Here is a 21,158-nt window from a genome sequence, read left to right as displayed (position 1 = left end):
TTTAACCATTCTGCAGAACTCTTTGTCATTGAGCACAACGTTCGCCATAGGCAAAACACTTTGTCAGATTGTCATAATGCTTCGACATTTCACAAAATGGTTACTCGTTGTGCAAAATTCATCGGTACTGTGCGTAAACAATGACTGTTGATTTAAAACTTTCGTCAATGATCAAAATGTCAATGATGTAGTGCTTATCTAGCCATATTCAATGTTTAACGTTAATCACGCATTCAGGGATGAGGCTTATGACAGTTCCAGCGCAATTTGCAACCAACTAACTATTGGATTCCCGATTCCGAAAAAGGCAGTTATACGATAGCTACGAGGAGACTGCCGGCGCCATACCGAGTAGGCATGTAGATTCTTGAGCGTCGGACTCCAAGCAATTCGATACAAACCACGAAGTCGGCCGTCATTATCGCGTCACTGCCCGTGCGATGTCATGGGACAACGCCTCGGGCGGCCGCGCCGGTCGGACTCGCGAGGGAATGGCTGACAGATGGCGAGCCGGGCCCTGCCGGCCGGACACCTTGGTGTTTGACGCGGCGCTGACTTATCTAGCCTGTTACCTGTTCCTTGGTGTTTGAGGCGGGGTTAAGTTATCCAGCCTGTTGCTCTGTTGCCTGTCCATTTTTCAATCAGCCGATAACATGTCAGCTACGTCCATCTACATTGTACCTATGGCGCTCATGAACGCTACCGATTTTTATGTTGATCAATGGTCTACGAGTTTCGTCACCTATGCCTCGCACTGCACTGTATAAACGTGGTCATATTTGTACTTTTCTGTAAAGGGGCGATCTGTTTTTAGTTTTGACGAAATGTTATGAGGAATGCCGAAATTAGCATGGGTATGTTTTGGTGAACGACGAAGGGATATTAACGAATGACGAAGCATTTATCCAAATCGTCAAAGGTTTTGCCGGAACTCAATCAGTTATGGCGAATAGTGAAGGTAATACCAACTGACGAACTGTGGAGTGGGATCAGCATTCCGTTTTGCCCATATGCTGAAGGTTTTGCCGGAATGCCTCTCACTGGCGCCACCTATGTGCTGATCGGACGAATGGGTTTTGCTGATTGGCCATCGAACAACGCAAAAAGGTGTACTACCGCCGAGCTGGCGCCGCTGAAACTGCCCGCACCTGGTCACACTGTGGACCCCTGTAGCCTGTACCCTGCCCCTGTAGCCGACCCCTGTACCCTGTCCCTGTAGCCGACCCCTGTACCCTGCCCCTGTACCCTGTCCCTGTAGCCGTCAGCCGACCACTGGCCGCGGTGTCCGCCGCGCGCGCAGCCGTGGCGGTGGTGGGCGCTCCGCTCCGTCTCCCGCCGTAGATCAGATGTGTCCCGAGGTGAATACCAATGGACGCCGGGTGCGAGCAGTGCGGCTGGAGACACTGCAGAGTGGCCTCGCGGGCGCCGCCGCCGCCGCCCCGAACACCCGCAGTGAGTGCAGCCTGCCCTGCCGACCGGCCGAGTGTCGGGCGCTCTGGCTGCCCCTGCCGAACTGTGCTCGGTCGGCGGGCTGTGAACTGCGCCGCGGCGGCGGCTCCGAGACGGCCTCTGCACTGGCCACTGAGCCGGAGCGGGGCCGGCGCGGCGTGCACGGCGGCAGGTCTGACCTGTTCCACACCGACACGGAGCCGAAACCAGTGCCGCCGCCCAGCCAATATCCCGCGCCGCCGTTATCGGGGCGGAATACCTTGCCGGATTTTCCACTGCGCTGCTCAGCGGCATTGGTTAGGCAGATTGCACTCTGAGCTGTCTGATTATGAATGTGTGAAACGGCGTGCGGGGCGCGATGAAAGTGCCCGGCAGCCGCGCTGCGCAGCAGGTGCCGCGACGGCAGTGGAATCTGATGGGATCGCGTGATACCGGGTGGCGCCTGGTCGGCAGCGCGGTGATTCTGCTGCAGCGCTGGTCGGACGGCCCGGCGCGGGGACCGCACCAGGCATTACCCAATCGGCCCGAGTCGGAGCCAGCTGCGCAGCCGGTCAGGGACGGGCAGCGGACAGTGGTCCGGCGGGCGGCGGACAGTGTTCCGGCGGGCGGCGGCAGTCGTCACCTGACCGGTCAGGGACGGGCAGCAGAGGACAGTGGTCCGGCGGGCAGCGGACAGTGGTCCGGCGGGCGGCGGCAGTCGTCACCTGACCGGTCAGGGACGGGCAGCAGAGGACAGTGGTCCGGTGGGCGGCGGACAGTGGTCCGGCGGGCGGCGGCAGTCGTCACCTGACCGGTCAGGGACGGGCAGCAGAGGACAGTGGTCCGGTGGGCGGCGGACAGTGGTCCGGCGGGCAGCGGACAGTGGTCCGGCGGGCAGCGGACAGTGTTCCGGCGGGCGGCGGCAGTCGTCACCTGACCGGTCAGGGACGGGCAGCAGAGGACAGTGGTCCGACGGGCGGCGGCAGCCGTCACCTGACCGGTCGGGGACGGGCAGCAGAGGACAGTGGTCCGGCGGGCAGCGGACAGTGGTCCGGCGGGCGGCGGCAGCCGTCACCTGACCGGTCGGGGACGGGCAGCAGAGGACAGTGGTCCGGCGGGCAGCGGACAGTGGTCCGACGGGCAGCGGCAGTCGTCACCTGGCCGGTCAGGGACGGGTAGCGGACAGTGGTCCGGCGGGCGGCGGCAGCCGTCACCTGACCGGTCAGGGACGGGCAGCAGAGGACAGTGGTCCGGCGGGCAGCGGACAGTGGTCCGACGGGCAGCGGCAGCCGTCACCTGACCGGTCAGGGACGGGCAGCAGAGGACAGTGGTCCGACGGGCAGCGGCAGTCGTCACCTGACCGGTCAGGGACGGGCGGCGGAGGACAGTGGTCCGGCGGGCAGCGGACAGTGGTCCGACGGGCAGCGGCAGCCGTCACCTGACCGGTCAGGGACGGGCAGCAGAGGACAGTGGTCCGACGGGCAGCGGCAGTCGTCACCTGACCGGTCAGGGACGGGCAGCAGAGGACAGTGGTCCGGCGGGCAGCGGACAGTGGTCCGACGGGCAGCGGCAGCCGTCACCTGACCGGTCAGGGACGGGCAGCAGAGGACAGTGGTCCGACGGGCAGCGGCAGTCGTCACCTGACCGGTCAGGGACGGGCAGCAGAGGACAGTGGTCCGGCGGGCAGCGGACAGTGGTCCGACGGGCAGCGGCAGCCGTCACCTGACCGGTCAGGGACGGGCAGCAGAGGACAGTGGTCCGACGGGCAGCGGCAGTCGTCACCTGACCGGTCAGGGACGGGCAGCAGAGGACAGTGGTCCGGCGGGCGGCGGACAGTGTTCCGGCGGGCGGCGGCAGCCGTCACCTGACCGGTCAGGGACGGGCAGCAGAGGACAGTGGTCCGGTGGGCGGCGGACAGTGGTCCGACGGGCAGCGGCAGTCGTCACCTGACCGGTCAGGGACGGGCAGCAGAGGACAGTGGTCCGGCGGGCGGCGGACAGTGGTCCGGCGGGCGGCGGCAGTCGTCACCTGGCCGGTCAGGGACGGGTAGCGGACAGTGTTCCGGCGGGCGGCGGCAGCCGTCACCTGACCGGTCAGGGACGGGCAGCAGAGGACAGTGGTCCGGCGGGCAGCGGACAGTGGTCCGACGGGCAGCGGCAGTCGTCACCTGACCGGTCAGGGACGGGCAGCAGAGGACAGTGGTCCGACGGGCAGCGGCAGTCGTCACCTGACCGGTCAGGGACGGGCGGCGGACAGTGGCCCTGTCCAGTCACGGAGGGACTGTGTGCGCCTGTACGACAGGGAGAGTTGGAAAGCCGCCGCTCGGCGCTCGGTGGATGGGTATCACACTGCAGGTCGGTGCGGGGTCGGGTTGGGCGGGCGGCGGCCATCATGCCCCGCAGACACGCCCCTGGTGTCAGACACGCCCCTGGTGTCAGACACGCCCCCTCATTGTGCGCTCTGCCGGCGGACCGCCGCGCCGCCCTGCCGGCTGGTGGCACGGTACGGGACACGGTGCGGGCCGCGGGGGAAGGTACGGAGGTGCCAATCGCGGGCCGTCGCCTGCGCGTCCGACGGCCGCCCGCTCAGATGTGCATCGTTGGAAACCTCTAATGGTTAGCAATGAGCAATTAACTCCACGACATTGTTTGTAAATGCTTCATTTTTATAGCAACGTGCTCTTCAGCTGAACTCTGCATTACAGGCTTGATCACTTACTATCTACCATACGCGATTGTAGGTACCGATCTAATGTCAGTCAGTCTTGCATTGCAACGACATTGCTCCATGGTCGGGCTCGAGCGAGACGACATTGCTCCACGGTCGGGCTCTGCTCTGCGAGACGACATTGCTCCATGGTCGGGCTCGAGCGAGACGACATTGCTCCATGGTCGGGCTCTGCTCTGCGAGACGACATTGCTCCACGGTCGGGCTCTGCTGTGCGAGACGTCCGCCAGCCCGCCGACGCTGTCGCCGCTCCTCCACGTCAGTCATGTCGTTTTTCTCGTTTCAGTTGCCTAAGAGGGCCTTTTGCGAATGCCATCCCGCAGCTGCGGCGCGCAGCGGCTGCACGGAGCTCTGGTGTTGCATGTCGCCGATTCTCTGTCTCGGCCAAAGGCCATTCGAAGTCGCCGCGGATTCCGTGCTGCGGTCAAAGGCCATTCGAATTCGCCATGTCGTGACTTCTGCTTGGCACAGTGGAACGCGGGCGCCGGGCAGCATTCGATTGCAGCGGCGTTGTGTACCGTGGTGTATGTGGTGTGTGACTGACAGTGTAGCTAGTCGTGTGCGGCCCAACCAGAGTCGGACGGGCTCTGGATCAGGATGGACCGTAACTCATGTCGGCCGTGCAGCGCGGGCCGGGGACCACACTGGTGAGTGAACCCGGCCGGGGACCACACTGCAGTGAGTGAACCCGGCCGGGGACCATACGGCACACACAATGCTGGGTGAACTCGGGTGCGGATGACGCGCCGCCGTCAGGCAGGGCGCGCCAGTCATACAAAACAGCTCGAGTAATCGTTCCTCCTGCCTCTACACCTGAGTGGACTCCCAGCCGGCGGGTCCTTCCATGAGCGTCCGGAGCGCGTGAGTTCGGAGTGCGCACCACCGTACCTCACCAAACATGACTTTGAAACGCTGAATGGCTGCGGGCTGTTCTCCCGAGGTTGGCACGAGCTATGAATTTACAATTGACGGCTCGTTAATAATGCCTTTCGGCCGGACTCGGCGGCCATTTCGCTCCGACTTTCCAATTCGTGGTATGTGCGGCTGCCTTTCCCCAGCGGCGTTGTTTGGCGCTGCGGACTGACCTGGCGCGGCGGGCTGGTCTGGTGGGGCGGGCTGGTCTGGTGGGGCGGACTGACCTGGTGGGGCGGATTGGTCTGGTGGGGCGGACTGGTCTGGTGGGGCGGGCTGACCTGGCGGGGCGGGCTGACCTGGCGGGGCGGACTGGTCTGGTGGGGCGGACTGGTCTGGTGGGGTGGGCTGACCTGGCGCGGCGGGCTGAACTGGCGCGGCGGGCTGAACTGGTGGGGCGGGCTGGTCTGCTGGGGCGGACTGGATTGGACTGGTCTGGCGGGGCGGACTGGTCTGGTGGGGCGGACTGGTCTGGTGCGGCGGACTGGTCTGGTGGGGCGGGCGGACCTGGCGCGGCGGGCTGAACTGGCGGGGCGGACTGGTCTGGTGGGGCGGACTGACCTGGCGGGGCTGACTGGCCTGGCGGGGCTGACTGGCCTGGCGGGGCTGACTGACCTGGCGGGGCGGGCTGACCATGGCGGGGTGGACTGGTCTGGTGGGGTGGATTGACCTGGCGCGCCGGACTGGATTGGACTGGACTGGCGGGGCGGACTAGACTGGTGGGGCGGCCGGCCGGTGACCATGCGGTGCGTCTCCCCGGGCCGCGGCCGGCTCCCGTCCCGGTCTCCGTACACGGCCGGCTCCCGCCCCGGTCTCCGTACACGGCCGGCCGAGCTGGCTGCGTCCGTGTCAGTTCCCTCGGCGGCCGCCGGCGCGGCATCCCCCCCCCCCCTAACACGCTGATCGCGCCAGGCAATACTGAGCTCCGCGCGATGGTCGGCGTCACTGCATTCTATCCGAGTCTGAGAGCTCGGGCAGCATTCCGGCATCGGACCGCTCGTACAGGGCCATGGAATTTCGGCGTCCGTCCGTCCGGACACCGCTGGACTCTGCCACCTCTCGCAGCAGTTCCTGTGTCGCCTCAGTGGCGAGTGGCGCGGTCCCCGTCCCACCGCGCGGGAGCCGCGCGCGGTCCGCCGTGGCGCGGTCCCCGTCCCACCGGGAGCCGGCGCCGTCCGCCGTGGCGCGGTGTGTCCGTCACAGTACCCAATCTGTCCTCGGTCGGGAGCGCCGGGTGGGTCAGGCAGTGCCGGTCACCGTTGGAATAAAGACGGCCGCGCCGAGATGCGGCCTGGATAGAGGCCCGCTCGGCGCGCGTGTATCCGCCTCAGTAATGTGGCCCTGCGCCGGCGAGTGTATCGCGTCGACCGCTCCGCCCCAGTAATGTGGCCCTGCGCCGGCGAGTGTATCGCGTCGACCGCTCCGCCCCAGTAATGTGGCCCTGCGCCGGCGAGTGTATTGCGGCGGCGCGGCGACTAGCTGGGAGGACACCGGCTGAGACCTGTCGCAGCCGGGCAGCTTCAGCAGGCAGGCAGCTTTAGCAGCCGGGCAGCTTCAGCCGGGCGGCGGGCTACGCCATGCGGAGAAAAGTCTAGGCGCTGTGAAAAATGAGCCCATAATCTGAGGACAAGATCGGAGCACCAGATGTTGTGTTGTGAAGTTATGCCGACATCTCCCGTTGATTCCGTTCGAGTACGATAACAGGAGTTTAGTGAACCACATCATAAAATAGAAAGGAGTAGGACTACCACGCCCTATCTGATCGAGCAAGTGTCCTGTCTATAGTCGTGTAGAGACCTCTGCTGTGTACCTATAGTCACGACCCGGCGTCCGGGCGCTGAGGGAGGGCGATCGGGTCCAGTGCTCGGGTCGGACCGAGTTCATTGGACGTCCATCATCTGACTGAGCCGGCGGCCGATGACGCTGCTGAGCAGTCACTCGAGCCCGCCAGTCCGTGTGTGTGTGTGTGTGTGGAGAGGGGGGGAGCTGCGGTCTCGCCACCCCTCTGCGGCCCGAGCTCCGGGGCCTCTCGTTAGGTCATCCCGCCACCTCACTCCCTCTTCCTCGCTCCTCGCTGTTGGAGATGGTTGGTGCGCCGGCGCCTCCGCCTCCCCACTGTAAACAGACACCTGCGCTCCGCACCGCGGCCCTGTGACGTCGCGGCCGTCACAGGAGCGACACCACCTGCGCACACTCGGCGGCTTGATCCGCCGGTGACCTGACCTAGTCAACAGGTCAGGTGTGGCAGCCCCAGGTGACCTGACCTGGTCAGCAGGGCAGGTGTGGCAGCCACAGGTGACCTGACCTGGTCAGCAGGGCAGGTGTGGTACTGGCGGCGGGTGACCTGACCTGGTCAGCAGGGCAGGTGTGGCAGCCACAGGTGACCTGACCTGGTCAGCAGGGCAGGTGTGGCAGCCACAGGTGACCTGACCTGGTCAGCAGGGCAGGTGTGGCAGCCACAGGTGACCTGACCTGGTCAGCAGGGCAGGTGTGGTACTGGCGGCGGGTGACCTGACAGGTCAGCAGGGCAGGTGTGGCAGCCACAGGTCACAGGTGAGTGCGCGCGGCACGCCGCTGGACACCTCTGGAGTCTGGACCAGTACTTTCACCGCGGCTCAGCTGTGTCACCGTGGCCGCGTGCCGTCCCACTTTGGTCCGTACGTGAGCGGCTGTACGTGAGTGTGATCCCCTGGTGCCGCGGCTCCCCTGCCCGTGGCTCCGCTCGACTCGCTCTGTTTGTGGTACAGCCCGCCCCTGACGCCCTGCTCCCTGTCTGTGGTACAGCCTGACACCCCTGGCCCCGTTCCCCGCAGACTGTCCGCCCCTGACGCCCCCCCCCCGTTCCCCGCAGACTGTCCGCCCCTGACGCCCCCCGTTCCCTGCAGACTGTCCGCACCTGACGCCCCCCCCGTTCCCCGCAGACTGTCCGCCCCTGGCGCCCCCCCCCCCCCCTCCGTTCCCCGCAGACTGCCCGCCCCTGACGCCCCCCGTTCCCCGCAGACTGTCCGCCGTGCTACACGCTGGTGCAGGAGGCGGTGGACGCGCACCGCGCCAAGCTGGAGCAGCTGTCGGCTCTGATCCGCAACGTCACCGACAGTCCGTCGCTGCCCGATGACCGCCAGTTCGAGGAGCGCCTGCAGGAGGTGGTGCTCGCCACGCGCCAGCTCCTCGAGTCGGCGCAGACGGCCACCAGCGGCGAGCGTAGCCCGCTGCAGCTCCTCGGCGACCTGCAGGTCAGTAGCGCCGGCCGTCCAGGTCAGTCGGAGCCGTAAGTATGTACCTTCTCCTTCAGAAGTACGTACATACCTTCCTTCTCCGCATAATATCGAAACTAAAATAAATTTTAGTTTAAATTTTAGTTGGTTTAATGCGCTATAGAGGCTAGCCCCGCGAGTTCTGCCGTGTATCATAAGGAAGGAGGTGCGCTGCTCAGTGGGGCGGCGGCCCTCTGTCCCTGTGGAGTGGAGGCTCCCGCGGCCCTCTGTCCCTGTGGAGTGGAGGCTCCCGCGGTCATCTGTCCCTGTAGAGTGGAGGCTCCTGCGGCCCTCTGTCCCTGTGGAGTGGAGGCTCCCGCGGTCCTCCCTGTGGAGTGGAGGCTCCCGCGGCCCTCTGTCCCTGTGGAGTGGAGGCTCCCGCGGTCCTCTGTCCCTGTGGAGTGGAGGCTCCCGCGGCCCTCTGTCCCTGTGGAGTGGAGGCTCCCGCGGCCCTCTGTCCCTGTGGAGTGGAGGCTCCCGCGGTCCTCCCTGTGGAGTGGAGGCTCCCGCGGCCCTCTGTCCCTGTGGAGTGGAGGCTCCCGCGGTCCTCCCTGTGGAGTGGAGGCTCCCGCGGTCCTCCCTGTGGAGTGGATGCTCCCGCGGCCCTCTGTCCCTGTGGAGTGGAGGCTCCCGCGGCCCTCTGTCCCTGTGGAGTGGAGGCTCCCGCGGCCCTCTGTCCCTGTGGAGTGGAGGCTCCCGCGGTCCTCCCTGTGGAGTGGAGGCTCCCGCGGTCCTCCCTGTGGAGTGGAGGCTCCCGCGGCCCTCTGTCCCTGTGGAGTGGATGCTCCAGCGGTCAGCCCTGTGGAGTGGAGGTTCCCGCGGCCCTCCCTGTGGAGTGGAGGCTCCCGCGGTCCTCCCTGTGGAGTGGAGGCCCCCGCGGCCCTCTGTCCCTGTGGAGTGGAGGCTCCCGCGGTCCTCCCTGTGGAGTGGAGGCTCCCGCGGCCCTCTGTCCCTGTGGAGTGGATGCTCCCGCGGCCCTCTGTCCCTGTGGAGTGGAGGCTCCCGCGGCCCTCTGTCCCTGTGGAGTGGAGGCTCCTGCGGCCCTCTGTCCCTGGATCCTGTGGAATGGAGGCTCCCGCGGCCCTCTGTCCCTGTGGAGTGGAGGCTCCCCGTGGTCCTCTGTCCCTGTGGAGTGGAGGCTCCCGCGGCCCTCTGTCCCTGTGGAGTGGAGGTTCCTGCGGCCCTCTGTCCCTGGATCCTGTGGAATGGAGGCTCCCGCGGCCCTCTGTCCCTGCGGAGTGGAGGCTCCCGCGGTCCTCTGTCCCTGTGGAGTGGAGGTTCCCCTCGGCCCTCTGTCCCTGTGGAGTGGAGGCTCCCCGTGGTCCTCTGTCCCTGTGGAGTGGAGGCTCCCGCGGCCCTCTGTTCCTGTGGAGTGGAGGCTCCCGCGGCCCTCTGTCCCTGTGGAGTGGAGGCTCCCGCGGCCCTCTGTCCCTGTGGAGTGCAGGCTCCCGCGGCCCTCTGTCCCTGTGGAGTGCAGGCTCCCGCGGCCCTCTGTCCCTGTGGAGTGCAGGCTCCCGCAGCCCTCTGTCCCTGTGGAGTGGAGGCTCCCGCAGCCCTCTGTCCCTGTGGAGTGGAGGCTCCCGCGGTCCTCCCTGTGAAGTGGAGGCTCCCGCGGCCCTCTGTCCCTGTGGAGTGGAGGCTCTCGCAGCCTTCTGTCCCTGTGGAGTGGAGGCTCCCGCGGTCCTCTGTCCCTGTGGAGTGGATGCTCTCGCAGCCCTCTGTCCCTGTGGGGTGGAGGCTCCCGCGGCCCTCTATCCCTGTGGAGTGGAGGCTCCCGTGGTCCTCTGTCCCTGTGGAGTGGATGCTCCCGCGGTCCTCCCTGTGGAGTGGAGGCTCCCGCGGTCCTCCCTGTGGAGTGGAGGCTCCCGCGGTCCTCCCTGTGGAGTGGAGGCTCCCGCGGCCCTCTGTCCCTGTGGAGTGGAGGCTCCCGCGGCCCTCTGTCCCTGTGGAGTGGAGGCTCCCGCGGTCCTCCCTGTGGAGTGGAGGCTCCCGCGGTCCTCCCTGTGGAGTGGAGGCTCCCGCGGTCCTCCCTGTGGAGTGGAGGCTCCCGCGGTCCTCCCTGTGGAGTGGAGGCTCCCGCGGCCCTCTGTCCCTGTGGAGTGGATGCTCCCGCGGTCATCCCTGTGGAGTGGAGGTTCCTGCGGCCCTCCCTGTGGAGTGGATGCTCCCGCGGTCCTCCCTGTGGAGTGGAGGCTCCCGCGGTCCTCCCTGTGGAGTGGAGGCTCCCGCGGTCCTCCCTGTGGAGTGGAGGCTCCCGCGGCCCTCTGTCCCTGTGGAGTGGAGGCTCCCGCGGCCCTCTGTCCCTGTGGAGTGGAGGCTCCCGCGGTCCTCCCTGTGGAGTGGAGGCTCCCGCGGTCCTGCCTGTGGAGTGGAGGCCCCCGCGGCCCTCTGTCCCTGTGGAGTGGAGGCTCCCGCGGTCCTCCCTGTGGAGTGGAGGCTCCCGCGGCCCTCTGTCACTGTGGAGTGGAGGCTCCCGCGGCCCTCCCTGTGGAGTGGAGGCTCCCGCGGCCCTCTGTCCCTGTGGAGTGGAGGCTCCCGCGGCCCTATGTCCCTGTAGAGTGGAGGCTCCCGCGGTCATCTGTCCCTGTAGAGTGGAGGCTCCTGCGGCCCTCTGTCCCTGTGGAGTGGAGGCTCCCGCGGTCCTCTGTCCCTGGGGAGTGGAGGCTTCCGCGGCTCTCTGTCCCTGTGGAGTGGAGGCTCCCGCGGCTCTCTGTCCCTGTGGAGTGGAGGCTCCCGCGGCTCTCTGTCCCTGTGGAGTGGATGCTCCCGCGGCCCTCTGTCCCTGTGGAGTGGAGGCTCCTGCGGCCCTCTGTCCCTGTGGAGTGGAGGCTCCTGCGGCCCTCTGTCCCTGGATCCTGTGGAATGGAGGCTCCCGCGGCCCTCTGTCCCTGTGGGGTGGAGGCTCCCGCGGCCCTCTGTCCCTGTGGAGTGGAGGCTCCCGCGGTCCTCTGTCCCTGTGGAGTGGATGCTCCCGTGGTCCTCTGTCCCTGTGGAGTGGAGGCTCCCGCGGCCCTCTGTCCCTGTGGAGTGCAGGCTCCCGCGGTCCGGCCGCCGTGCAGGGGGTCGCTGTCGAGAGGCCACCCACCGCGTCAGGAGACGACGGCCGACTGCGGGATCCGCAAACACTGCACATTGTTTGAGTGGCTGTCTGGCGAGCCGCGGTCTGCGACCAAGCGCGCCCAGTGACGGGCCAGGGCCGCGCTGCCGAGAGCCGGCCGGCCGGCGTGCCGCGCGGGCGGAGCTCGAGCCGAGGTGGACGGGACGGTAACCACTAAGCACCTGATGACGGACGGAACGCCGTTCTATGACCGAGGTACTGGGTGACCAATGACCAGACTATGTATGACGGAAGTGGACGGTAACCGTTTTATTATGACTGTGCTGTAGTACGGTAACCATTCTATGACTGTGGTGTAGTACGGTAACCGTTTTATGACTGTGCTGTAGTACGGTAACCGTTTTATGACTGTGGTGCAGTACGGTAACCATTCTATGACTGTGCTGTGGGGACGGACCGTCATCCTATGACCGGGCGCGACTCGGCCCGTGGTAAGCGGTAATAAATTAGCCGTTAGCTAACGGCGCTGGTTAGCTGCCAGTTTGCGGGCTCATTGTCTCAGTCGTTACAGTTGATTGTTACTTGCAGTCGTGCGGCGCCTTCAGGGATGCCGTCACACGCGATCCGTTCTGCCTGTATAATAAGCGTATAAATAGCAGTTCTAATGCCGCTGTACACAGCGTAAATTCTGTCACCTTGTGTAGCTGATCTCACGTACGTACTGTGTGTGCTCACTGTGCAGTGATGTTTGCCGTTGGTGCGCCTGGTGTGGGCAGTGTGCCGCGGTCAGCAGCCTCAGCCCACTGCCTTAGTGTGGGCAGTGTGCCGCGGTCAGAGCACACTGCCCTGGTGTGAGCAGTGTGCCGCGGTCAGAGCACACTGCCCTGGTGTGAGCAGTGTGCCGCGGTCAGAGCACACTGCCCTGGTGTGGGCAGTGTGCTGCGGTCAGAGCACACTGCCCTGGTGTGGGCAGTGTGCTGCGGTCAGAGCACACTGCCCTGGTGTGGGCAGTGTGTCGCGGTCAGCAGCCTCAGCCCACTGCCCTGGTGTGGGCAGTGTGCCGCGGTCAGCAGCCTCAGCCCCCCGGTGATCGTGCGGCAGGTGCGACTGGACGAGGTTCGCGAGCTGGCCGGCCAGATCGTCACTCACACGGAGCAGGCGCGCCTCGTGGCCGGCCAGGGCGAGCGCAACGTCTCCGACGTCGAGCAGCTGCTCGACCGGCTCGACAAGACCGTCAAAGAGACGCTCGAGTTCCTGGAGCGCGACGGCGCGGATGCGCTCAGCCGCGCCGTCGAGCAGTCCAAACAGTTCGGCATACAGAGCGGGCGCATGTCTGAGATCGCGCGCGAGGCGCGCCGCCTGGCCGACCAGCACGAGGCACAGGCAGCCAACGTCTCGGCCACGGCCGTCAGCGCCGTGAACAACGCCACGGACGCCTACGAGATGGCGCGCCAGGCGGTGGGCCAGCAGCGCAACTTCAGGTGGGTCGGCGGCGGCGGCCACTGCGGGAACCGCCGCGGCACACCCGAGCACAGTCATGGCAGATGCGTTCTGTCGATACGTGAAACAGGCTGTTTTCAGAGAAACAACTCTTGTCGGATGGGTGATAGAATTCCTTGGAAACTGATTGTTGGATATATTACCGTCTTTCTTGTCTTCCTTTGACTCTCTGTTATCGTCATTTTCCGGGTATTTTCTGTAATTTGCACATTTTCTGTCATTATCCTTCCATGGAGAAATCACGTAGGTGTACGGTTTTTTTCTATATGGATTGTTCTGTAATTTCGAGTTATTATATACCTCCACGAGCAATGACATTTGATGCGACCTCATCGTACCTAACGGCCACTCGTTCTGGATACCTATGTGTTGTGCCGTTCGGCGGATGCCTACCTCTGTGGTGCAGTCGTCCAGTGCAGGTGTGGGCATTCGTAACTGGACCCGGACTTCGTAACGATAATTCGATAACCTTTTTCGAGGTCAGCGACTTGAATAACGATAAATCGATAACCAAATGGGTCACTTCGATAACGCGATAACGATAACGATAACTTCAAAAAAGAAAGAAATCGAAAGGATACAATATTTGAAAGGAATAAGGCAATAAGCTTCTAATTAATCTTTAACTCCTTCGCTCATACAACAATCCAGAATACTCAGCTGCTTACACAAAAAAGGAAGGCTTAGAACAGTGAAAATGTTAATTTTCTCGTACAAACAAACAATCGTACAAACAAAAACTTGAATATCTTTGGCGATAGAGCTTGTTGACCCGAAAGACATTCTAAATAGCATTTTCATTGCTCAATCTACACAACTGCTATATCAGTTCAATACCACATGGTGAAGGTGAACTATTCCCTTAAATACGCTTGCGTCGTAAGTATTTGCTGATGTTATCATTATCGATTGACCGAAACGGGGACTTCGATAACGCTACTTCGATGACGATAATCAATAACGATAAACTTGGAAAAACGTTATCGTCGATAACGACTTCGATAATCGTTATCGATGGGGGTTACCGAAGTGCCCACCACTGGTCTGCAGTGTCTCCGCAGTGCGTTCGTTGTAGTAACCGACCGCTGCCCCGTGTCTGCGCATTGCGCTGCTGCAGCAACGAGATGCAGCTGCTGGAGACCAGCCTGGGCTCGCTGGAGCAGCTGGTGACGCAGACGCGCCAGCAGGCGGCCGAGGCGCGCCGGGACGCCGGCGACGCGGCCGACTCGGCCATCAGTGTCTACACGGAGGCCAAGGCGGCCGTGCCGGACGTGGACGTGGACGGCCTCAAACGGCGCGCCGACGAGCTGCGTGCCCAGGTGAGCGCCGCCTGACGGCCATCCAGGCAGAGACTGTGCGAGCCGCACGGTGGGCCCCACTGGATCAGGGTGGTGTGCTGGGGACTCTGAACGTCACTCATGACCCGGGGCATTCACTGTGTCTAGTCGTCCCGGCCGTACCCCGTGTGCCGCCCCATAACCCGTCTGAGCCGTACCGTACTCCGTCTGAGCCGTACCGCACCCCGTCTGAGCCGTACCGCACCCCGTCTGAGCCGTACCGCACCCCGTCTGAGCCGTACCGCACCCCGTCTGAGCCGTACCGTATCCCGTCTGAGCCGTACCGTATCCCGTCTGAGCCGTACTGTACTCCGTCTGAGCCGTACCGTATCCCGTCTGAGCCGTACTGTACTCCGTCTGAGCCGTACCGTACCCCGTCTGCTGCCGTACCGCACCCCGTCTGAGCCGTACCGCACCCCGCCTGAGCCGTACCGTACCCCGTCTGCTGACCCCGCCGTATATGCTCGTCACTCAGTGCACCTTATCGACGGCGACCGCAGCACCAGTCGCGTCGGCCGCGGCCGGAACTAAGGCGAGCGCAGCGCCCCGCGCCAGCCGGCGCTGTCAGGCTGTCCTGCCCCGTCCCGGCGGCCCAGTGCTGACCCTCCCCCTGTCCCCCCGTCCCGGCGGCTCAGTGCTGACCCCCCTGTCCCCCGTCCCGGCGGCTCAGTGCTGACCCCCCCCTGTCCCCCGTCCCGGCGGCTCAGTGCTGACCCCCTGTCCCCCTGTCCCGGCGGCTCAGTGCTGACCCTCCCCCCTGTCCCCCCGTCCCGGCGGCTCAGTGCTGACCCCCCTGTCCCCCCGTCCCGGCGGCTCAGTGCTGACCCCCTGTCCCCCGTCCCGGCGGCTCAGTGCTGCCGCTCCCTGTCCCCCCGTCCCGGCGGCTCAGTGCTGACCCCCTGTCCCCCTGTCCCGGCGGCTCAGTGCTGACCCTCCCCCTGTCCCCCCGTCCCGGCGGCTCAGTGCTGACCCCCTGTCCCCCGTCCCGGCGGCTCAGTGCTGCCGCTCCCTGTCCCCCCGTCCCGGCGGATCAGTGCTGACCCTCCCCCTGTCCCCCCGTCCCGGCGGCCCAGTACTGCCGCTCCCTGTCCCCCCGTCCCGGCGGCTCAGTGCTGACCCCCCTGTCCCCCCGTCCCGGCGGCCCAGTGCTGACCCTCCCCCCTGTCCCCCCGTCCCGGCGGCTCAGTGCTGACCCCCCTGTCCCCCCGTCCCGGCGGCTCAGTGCTGACCCCCCTGTCCCCCGTCCCGGCGGCTCAGTGCTGACCCCCTGTCCCCCTGTCCCGGCGGCTCAGTGCTGACCCTCCCCCCTGTCCCCCCGTCCCGGCGGCTCAGTGCTGACCCCCCTGTCCCCCCGTCCCGGCGGCTCAGTGCTGACCCCCCTGTCCCCCGTCCCGGCGGCTCAGTGCTGCCGCTCCCTGTCCCCCCGTCCCGGCGGCTCAGTGCTGACCCCCTGTCCCCCTGTCCCGGCGGCTCAGTGCTGACCCCCTGTCCCCCGTCCCGGCAGCTCAGTGCTGATCCCCCTGTCCCCCCGTCCCGGCGGCCCAGTACTGCCGCTCCCTGTCCCCCCGTCCCGGCGGCCCAGTGCTGACCCCCTGTCCCTCCGTCCCGGCGGCTCAGTGCTGACCCCCCCCCCCCCCTGTCCCGGCGGCCCAGTGCTGACCCCCTGTCCCCCCGTCCCGGTGGCTCAGTGCTGGCCCCCCGTCCCCCTGTCCCGGCGGCTCAGTGCTGACCCCCCTGTCCCGGCAGACGCAGCGGCTCAGCGCTGACCCCCTGTTCCCCCGTCCCGGCGGCTCAGTGCTGACCCCCCTGACCCCCCGTCCCGGCGGCTCAGTGCTGACCCTTCTGTCCCCCCTGTCCCGGCTCAGTGCTCATCCCCCTGTCCCCCTGTCCCGGCAGACGCAGCGGCTCAGCGCTGACCCCCCTGTCCCGGCGGCTCAGTGCTGACCCCCCTGTCCCCCCGTCCCGGCGACTCAGTGCTGACCCCCTGTCTCCCTGTCAGCCCGTCCCGGCGGCTCAGTGCTGACCCCCCCCCCTGTCCCCCTGTCCCGGCAGACGCAGCGGCTCAGCACTGACCTGGAGGCGCTGACGGCCGAGCACGGGCCGCTGCTGGGCCAGCTGGAGGCGGACGTCAGCTCGGTGTCCGAGCTGCTGGCGCGCGGTCTGGTGCAGCAGCAGCAGGCCGACGAACTGATGGCCGCCGTGGACGCCGCGCGCGACAAGGTGCGCCATGGTTCGCCCGCCTACCGCCGGCAGTGGCACCTCACCAGTCACCACCCGCCCGCTCCACCTGAACTAGTGGCAATACCGCCGGCAGTGGCACCCCGCACCAGTCACCACCCGCCCGCTGCTGACCCGAACTAGTGGCAATACCGCCGGCAGTGGCACCTCACCAGTCACCACCCGCCCGCTGCTGACCCCAACTAGTGGCAATAATTCGAACCTGGCGTGCCAATCATTTAACCGGCAACCTATTTAACGTTCGTTTTTTCTTTGCTTCTCTGTTGGCTAGCCTTATGTTCACCTTATTAAACTGTTCTTTAAGTTACAGATATAAATCGTCAGTCCACGGCATATTTTGTGGTTGTTCCGCTAGTTATTACTGAATATTATTTCGTGCCGACGTCCACCGAGTCTCCTTGCTGTGGTTGTCTATCCCGCAGTGTAGAGTCTCCCGCCCTGACTGTCCGCGTTGTGGAGTCTCCCGCCCTGACTGTCCGCGTTGTGGAGTCTCCCGCCCTGTCTGTGTTGTGTGGAGTCTCCCGCCCTGACTGTGTTGTAGAGTCTCCCGCCCTGACTGTGTTGTGTAGTCTCCCGCTGTGGCGGGCTGTGCGGTGCAGTGCCCGCTGTGACGGTCAGTGTTGTGTGGAGTCTCCCGCCCTGTCTGTGTTGTGTGGAGTCTCCCGCCCTGACTGTGTTGTGTAGTCTCCCGCTGTGATGGTCAGTGTTGTGTAGTCTCCCGCCCTGTCTGTGTTGTGTAGTCTCCCGCTGTGGCGGGCTGTGCGGTGCAGTGCCCGCTGTGACGGCCGGCCGCCGCGCCCACAGGCGGTGAAGGCGGTGACGGCCGGCGAACAGACCCTGGAGGACGCTCGCGGTACGCTGGAGACCCTGCAGGGCTTCGACCGGTCTGTGCAGGAGTCGCGCCAGCTGGCCGCCGCCGCCCTGCAGCAGGTGGCTGACATCGCCGACCAGATCGGGCAGGCCGAGCGCCAGACGGCCGACGCGCGCGCCGCGCTGCAGGGCGCCGAGACCAACGCCGATGACGCGCGCGACATCGCCGCCGCCGCTGAGACGATGGCCGAGCAGGTCAGTGGCTGGGGCGCCCGGGGCGGGGCGGCGGCAGGGGCGTGTCCAGCCATGGTCAACAGTGAACTCTGAATGTGGCTCGTCAGCGTACTGTTTAGTGGGTGTTGTGGGCTGTAATGATGTTGATATCGATTGGGGATACCAAATCTCGAGAGCCGTCGTGTGTCGGTCTGTGCTCCGCTGCCGATCTGTGCGCGCTGCTCCGCTGCCGTTCTCTGTGCGCGCCGACTGCCGTTCTGTGCGCGCCGACTGCCGTTCTCTGCGCGCTGCTCCGCTGCCGTTCTCTGCTCCGCTGCCGTTCTGTGCGCGCTGCTCCGCTGCCGTTCTGTGCGCGCTGCTCCGCTGCCCCGCCGACTGCCGTTCTGTGCGCGCTGCTCCACTGCCGTTCTGCGCGCGCTGCTCCGCTGCCCCGCCGACCCTGCCCTGACCGGTGCCGACGGGCGTATCCACAGGCGCAGAGCGAGGCCACCGCCATCCAGGCCGAGTCGGCCGCGACCAAGGGCCGCGCGGCGGCGCTGCGCCAGGAGGCCGCCGACCAGGCGGTGCGCCTGGACGACACGGCCGCCGACGTGGAGCTCTACGAGCGCCAGGTGAGCGGCACAGCCGGACAGGGTGGCTGCGCTCCTCCGGCCGCACACTCGGACCGTATAGCGCATGCCCGGCCGGCAGGACTGGGTGCCAAGGCCGCGCGCCGTCCACTGTGCGGACTGCTTGCGGTCCGTACGGAATTCAACACAGAACCCTGTGGGCGCGCGCGGCCTGACTGATATGCAACATGACCTTTTTCGGTCAGGTCATAACCTTGACCTGTCAAATTTCAAAATGACCTTTCAAGGTCAACAAATTGTTCATTCGACGCGTCTCGACGAAAGGAACACGATGCTGGCAAAAGTAATGTCGTGGCTCTCTTGAGTCAAAAGTTATTATCGAAAAACATTTTTCCTTAAAAACGGCTATTTTTAGTTTTTGCCCTCTGTAAAGAGTCAGCGAAAGAGCGTTAAAAGAGGTATTGAGTGCGCTTTTCTGCGGCGCTGTAGCTCTATTTGTTCCCGAGCTAGCCGTCGGGTGTTGCCGTCCCACGGGTAAGCTGCAGCAGGACACCGGGCGGGCTGGCGCGCCGTGCCGTCTGACGGCCCACCCCGCCCCGTCCCTCCGGCAGCTGGAGCAGGACACCCGGGAGGCGCGCGACGCCCGCCAGAAGGCCAACGAGGCCAGCTCGGCGGCGCAGCGCGCCTCCGAGCGGGTGCACAAGGCGCTGGAGGAGGTGCGTCTGATCGAGGTGGCGCTGCGCGAGGCGGCCGGCACCAGTATCGCCGCCGCCGACCTGGACCTGCTGGAGCGCCGCCTGGAGCAGGCCGAGAGCGCCATGGCCGCCGAGCAGCTGCCCAGCAGGATTGACGCGCTGCGCACCAACCGCACCGAGCAGCAGCGCATGGTGGGTCCCCAACAACGGCAACGGGCCGGGGGGGATGGGCCGGGAGGCCGGGGGAGGGGACGGGCCGGGAGGGAGCGGGGGGAGGGGACGGGCCGTGAGGGGACGGCGGGGTAAGGGACGGGCCAGGAGGGAGCGGGGGACGGGCCGGGAGGGGCAGGGGGATGGGCCGGGAGGCCGGGGGAGGGGGACGGGCCGGGAGGGGCAGGGGGATGGGCCGGGAGGCCGGGGGGAGGGGACGGGCCGGGAGGGGACGGCGGGGTAAGGGACGGGCCGGGAGGGAGCGGGGACGGGCCGCGATGGCTCGCTGCCCCGCTGGCCGCTGACCGCTGACCGCTGACCGCCCCCCCCCCCCCCAGGTGGACGACTACGAGCAGCAGTTGGAGGAGCTGAGGGCGGAGGTGGCCAATATTCAGGACATGGCCGACTCGCTGCCTACAGAGTGCTACGCCCGCGTCAAGCTGGAGCCGTGAGTGGCGGCCAGTGGGCGTCCCGGCGCACCCACCGTGCGCCCGCTACTACCCCAGTGCCAAACGACAGAGCCGACCGTCTGACGAGCTTGCTGGTGTGGAGCGCGGCCGGCGCCGGCACCCGGTGGACAGACCGCCGCCGCCGCCGACCGGCTGGGACCTCAGTGGCCGGGGCGGCCGGCCGGCTGGGACCTCAGTGGCCGGGCCGGCCGGCCGGCTGGGACCTCAGTGGCCGGGGCGGCCGGCCGGCCGACCGGCCGCTGCCACCATGGTGCTATTTTAAGTATTAGCCTGTGTTTTTTTTCTACTCGGTGCGCGCGCGCGCGTGAATGACGCTGCTAGTGTTGTAGCTCGGGACGCTGCGTGTGGGAGTGCCGAGCCCGCGTGCCTGATGATCTGTACACGATATGCATGCCACGAAACCGCGGCCGAGAGCGATGTAATACATGTAGAGCCTCGGTGCGGCTGTGTGCTGACCGGCGGCCGGGCGCCGTGCCGCCTGAACTGCCCACCCCACGTGTCCAGCTGCCGTCGTCACTCTGCTGGTGCCCTGCTCGATACACGGCAGAAGTCAGCCGCGGCGGCCGGCTGGTCTGCAGTGGTCACCTGGTGAGACGGCTGGATCCCGGGACGGCCCTCGCCCCTCGGAGAGCGCCGGCCCCGGGCGTCCCTGGCGTGCTGGTCGGCTGAGGCTGCCGAATGCCGAGCGGCGGACGGCACACTGGGGATTTTGTCCATCCTAGCACGAATTTATTCATACTGCGCCCAACGCTACTTTTCTAGATTCATTTCGTCTTCGAATGGTCGGGCTAACGGTGTCTGATCCCTGGCAACATGGCTGGCTCCCCTGTTCCACCCAATCCCATCCCCGCCCCCTCCCCATGGAATTGGCGCTGAGTCGTTTTCGGCAGTAGTAATGCATCGTGGGCGTGGGCCGTGGAGGCGTTAAAAAGTGGATCGACAATCGCTTTAGAAATAGATATTTGTTCATGCCTGACCGACCATGTCACCTATCAACATAAATAGTAGGGGAGAGTGGGGTAAGATGCCCAGGATGGGAAAGACGCCCCACCCCCTCTAGCAGCGAAGCAAAGAATCGGACCTGAAAATTAATGTTCTTACCGTAAAGCGGAAGCCTGCCTTGTTAACTGCACACAAATTTGCGAAGCTCAGTTGGGCAACGGCTGGCTGGTGATTGCATGTTTTTTATTTGCTGCTTTCAAAAAATAGTTTGGTGTCAAAACATTGTAAATATCAAAGAAAGTAAATAATTTGATGTCCCTTGCTATGGCCGTGATACATTAACATGCATGTACTCAGTACTGTGTCCCAAACAGTTTGTTTCAGGGTGTAGTTTTGTGGCTGACAGATTGTACTGATTACGAGCGAGCGAGTGCAGCGAGCGAAGCGAGTCTTTTCAATATAACGGAAAAATCTCAGTATGAGCGGCCCGGCTTGTAACGCTTTTGAGAGGCTTATGTCTCAGCAACCGCTAGAACGATTGGCCTGCGGTCTTTTTTGCTGGGTAGCCCCATCCCTTCTACCCCGTAATTGACTACTTTTGATACATCTCAGTGACCGTCGTGGCACGTGCCACCTGAAAAGTCAAGGGTGTTCATGTTCAAGCTGTTTTGCAAAAGTAGTGATTTTGAGAGGCTCATATCTCAGCAGCGGCTTGGGCGATTGTGTTGCGGTAATTTTTGTAGGGTAGCTGCATCCCTTCTACCAAAGGTCGGA

At 65.1% G+C, this 21,158-nt stretch overlaps 1 protein-coding gene across 1 annotated transcript in view; it reads left to right on the top strand.

The window, feature by feature from the left end:
- Positions 1–19,882, top strand: part of LOC122377717 (laminin subunit gamma-1-like) — a 163,530-nt gene extending 143,648 nt beyond the window's left edge. Inside the window, exons 21-28 of the mRNA XM_043358081.1 lie at positions 8,068–8,300; positions 12,481–12,860; positions 13,997–14,198; positions 16,269–16,436; positions 17,259–17,519; positions 17,972–18,109; positions 18,679–18,954; positions 19,311–19,882. Of these exons, the coding sequence (XP_043214016.1) occupies positions 8,068–8,300; positions 12,481–12,860; positions 13,997–14,198; positions 16,269–16,436; positions 17,259–17,519; positions 17,972–18,109; positions 18,679–18,954; positions 19,311–19,424 (1,772 nt within the window). The 3' untranslated portion in view covers positions 19,425–19,882. The remainder of the gene's footprint in view (positions 1–8,067; positions 8,301–12,480; positions 12,861–13,996; positions 14,199–16,268; positions 16,437–17,258; positions 17,520–17,971; positions 18,110–18,678; positions 18,955–19,310) is intronic.
- Positions 19,883–21,158: the final 1,276 nt, after the last annotated feature.

This window comes from Amphibalanus amphitrite, unplaced genomic scaffold (genome assembly GCF_019059575.1).
Source record: "Amphibalanus amphitrite isolate SeventyFive unplaced genomic scaffold, NRLGWU_Aamphi_draft 000006F_arrow, whole genome shotgun sequence".
NCBI classification, from domain to species: Eukaryota; Metazoa; Arthropoda; class Thecostraca; order Balanomorpha; family Balanidae; genus Amphibalanus; species Amphibalanus amphitrite.
Note: the sequence above shows the minus strand (reverse complement) of the source record. Positions and strands in the feature narration are given on the sequence as shown.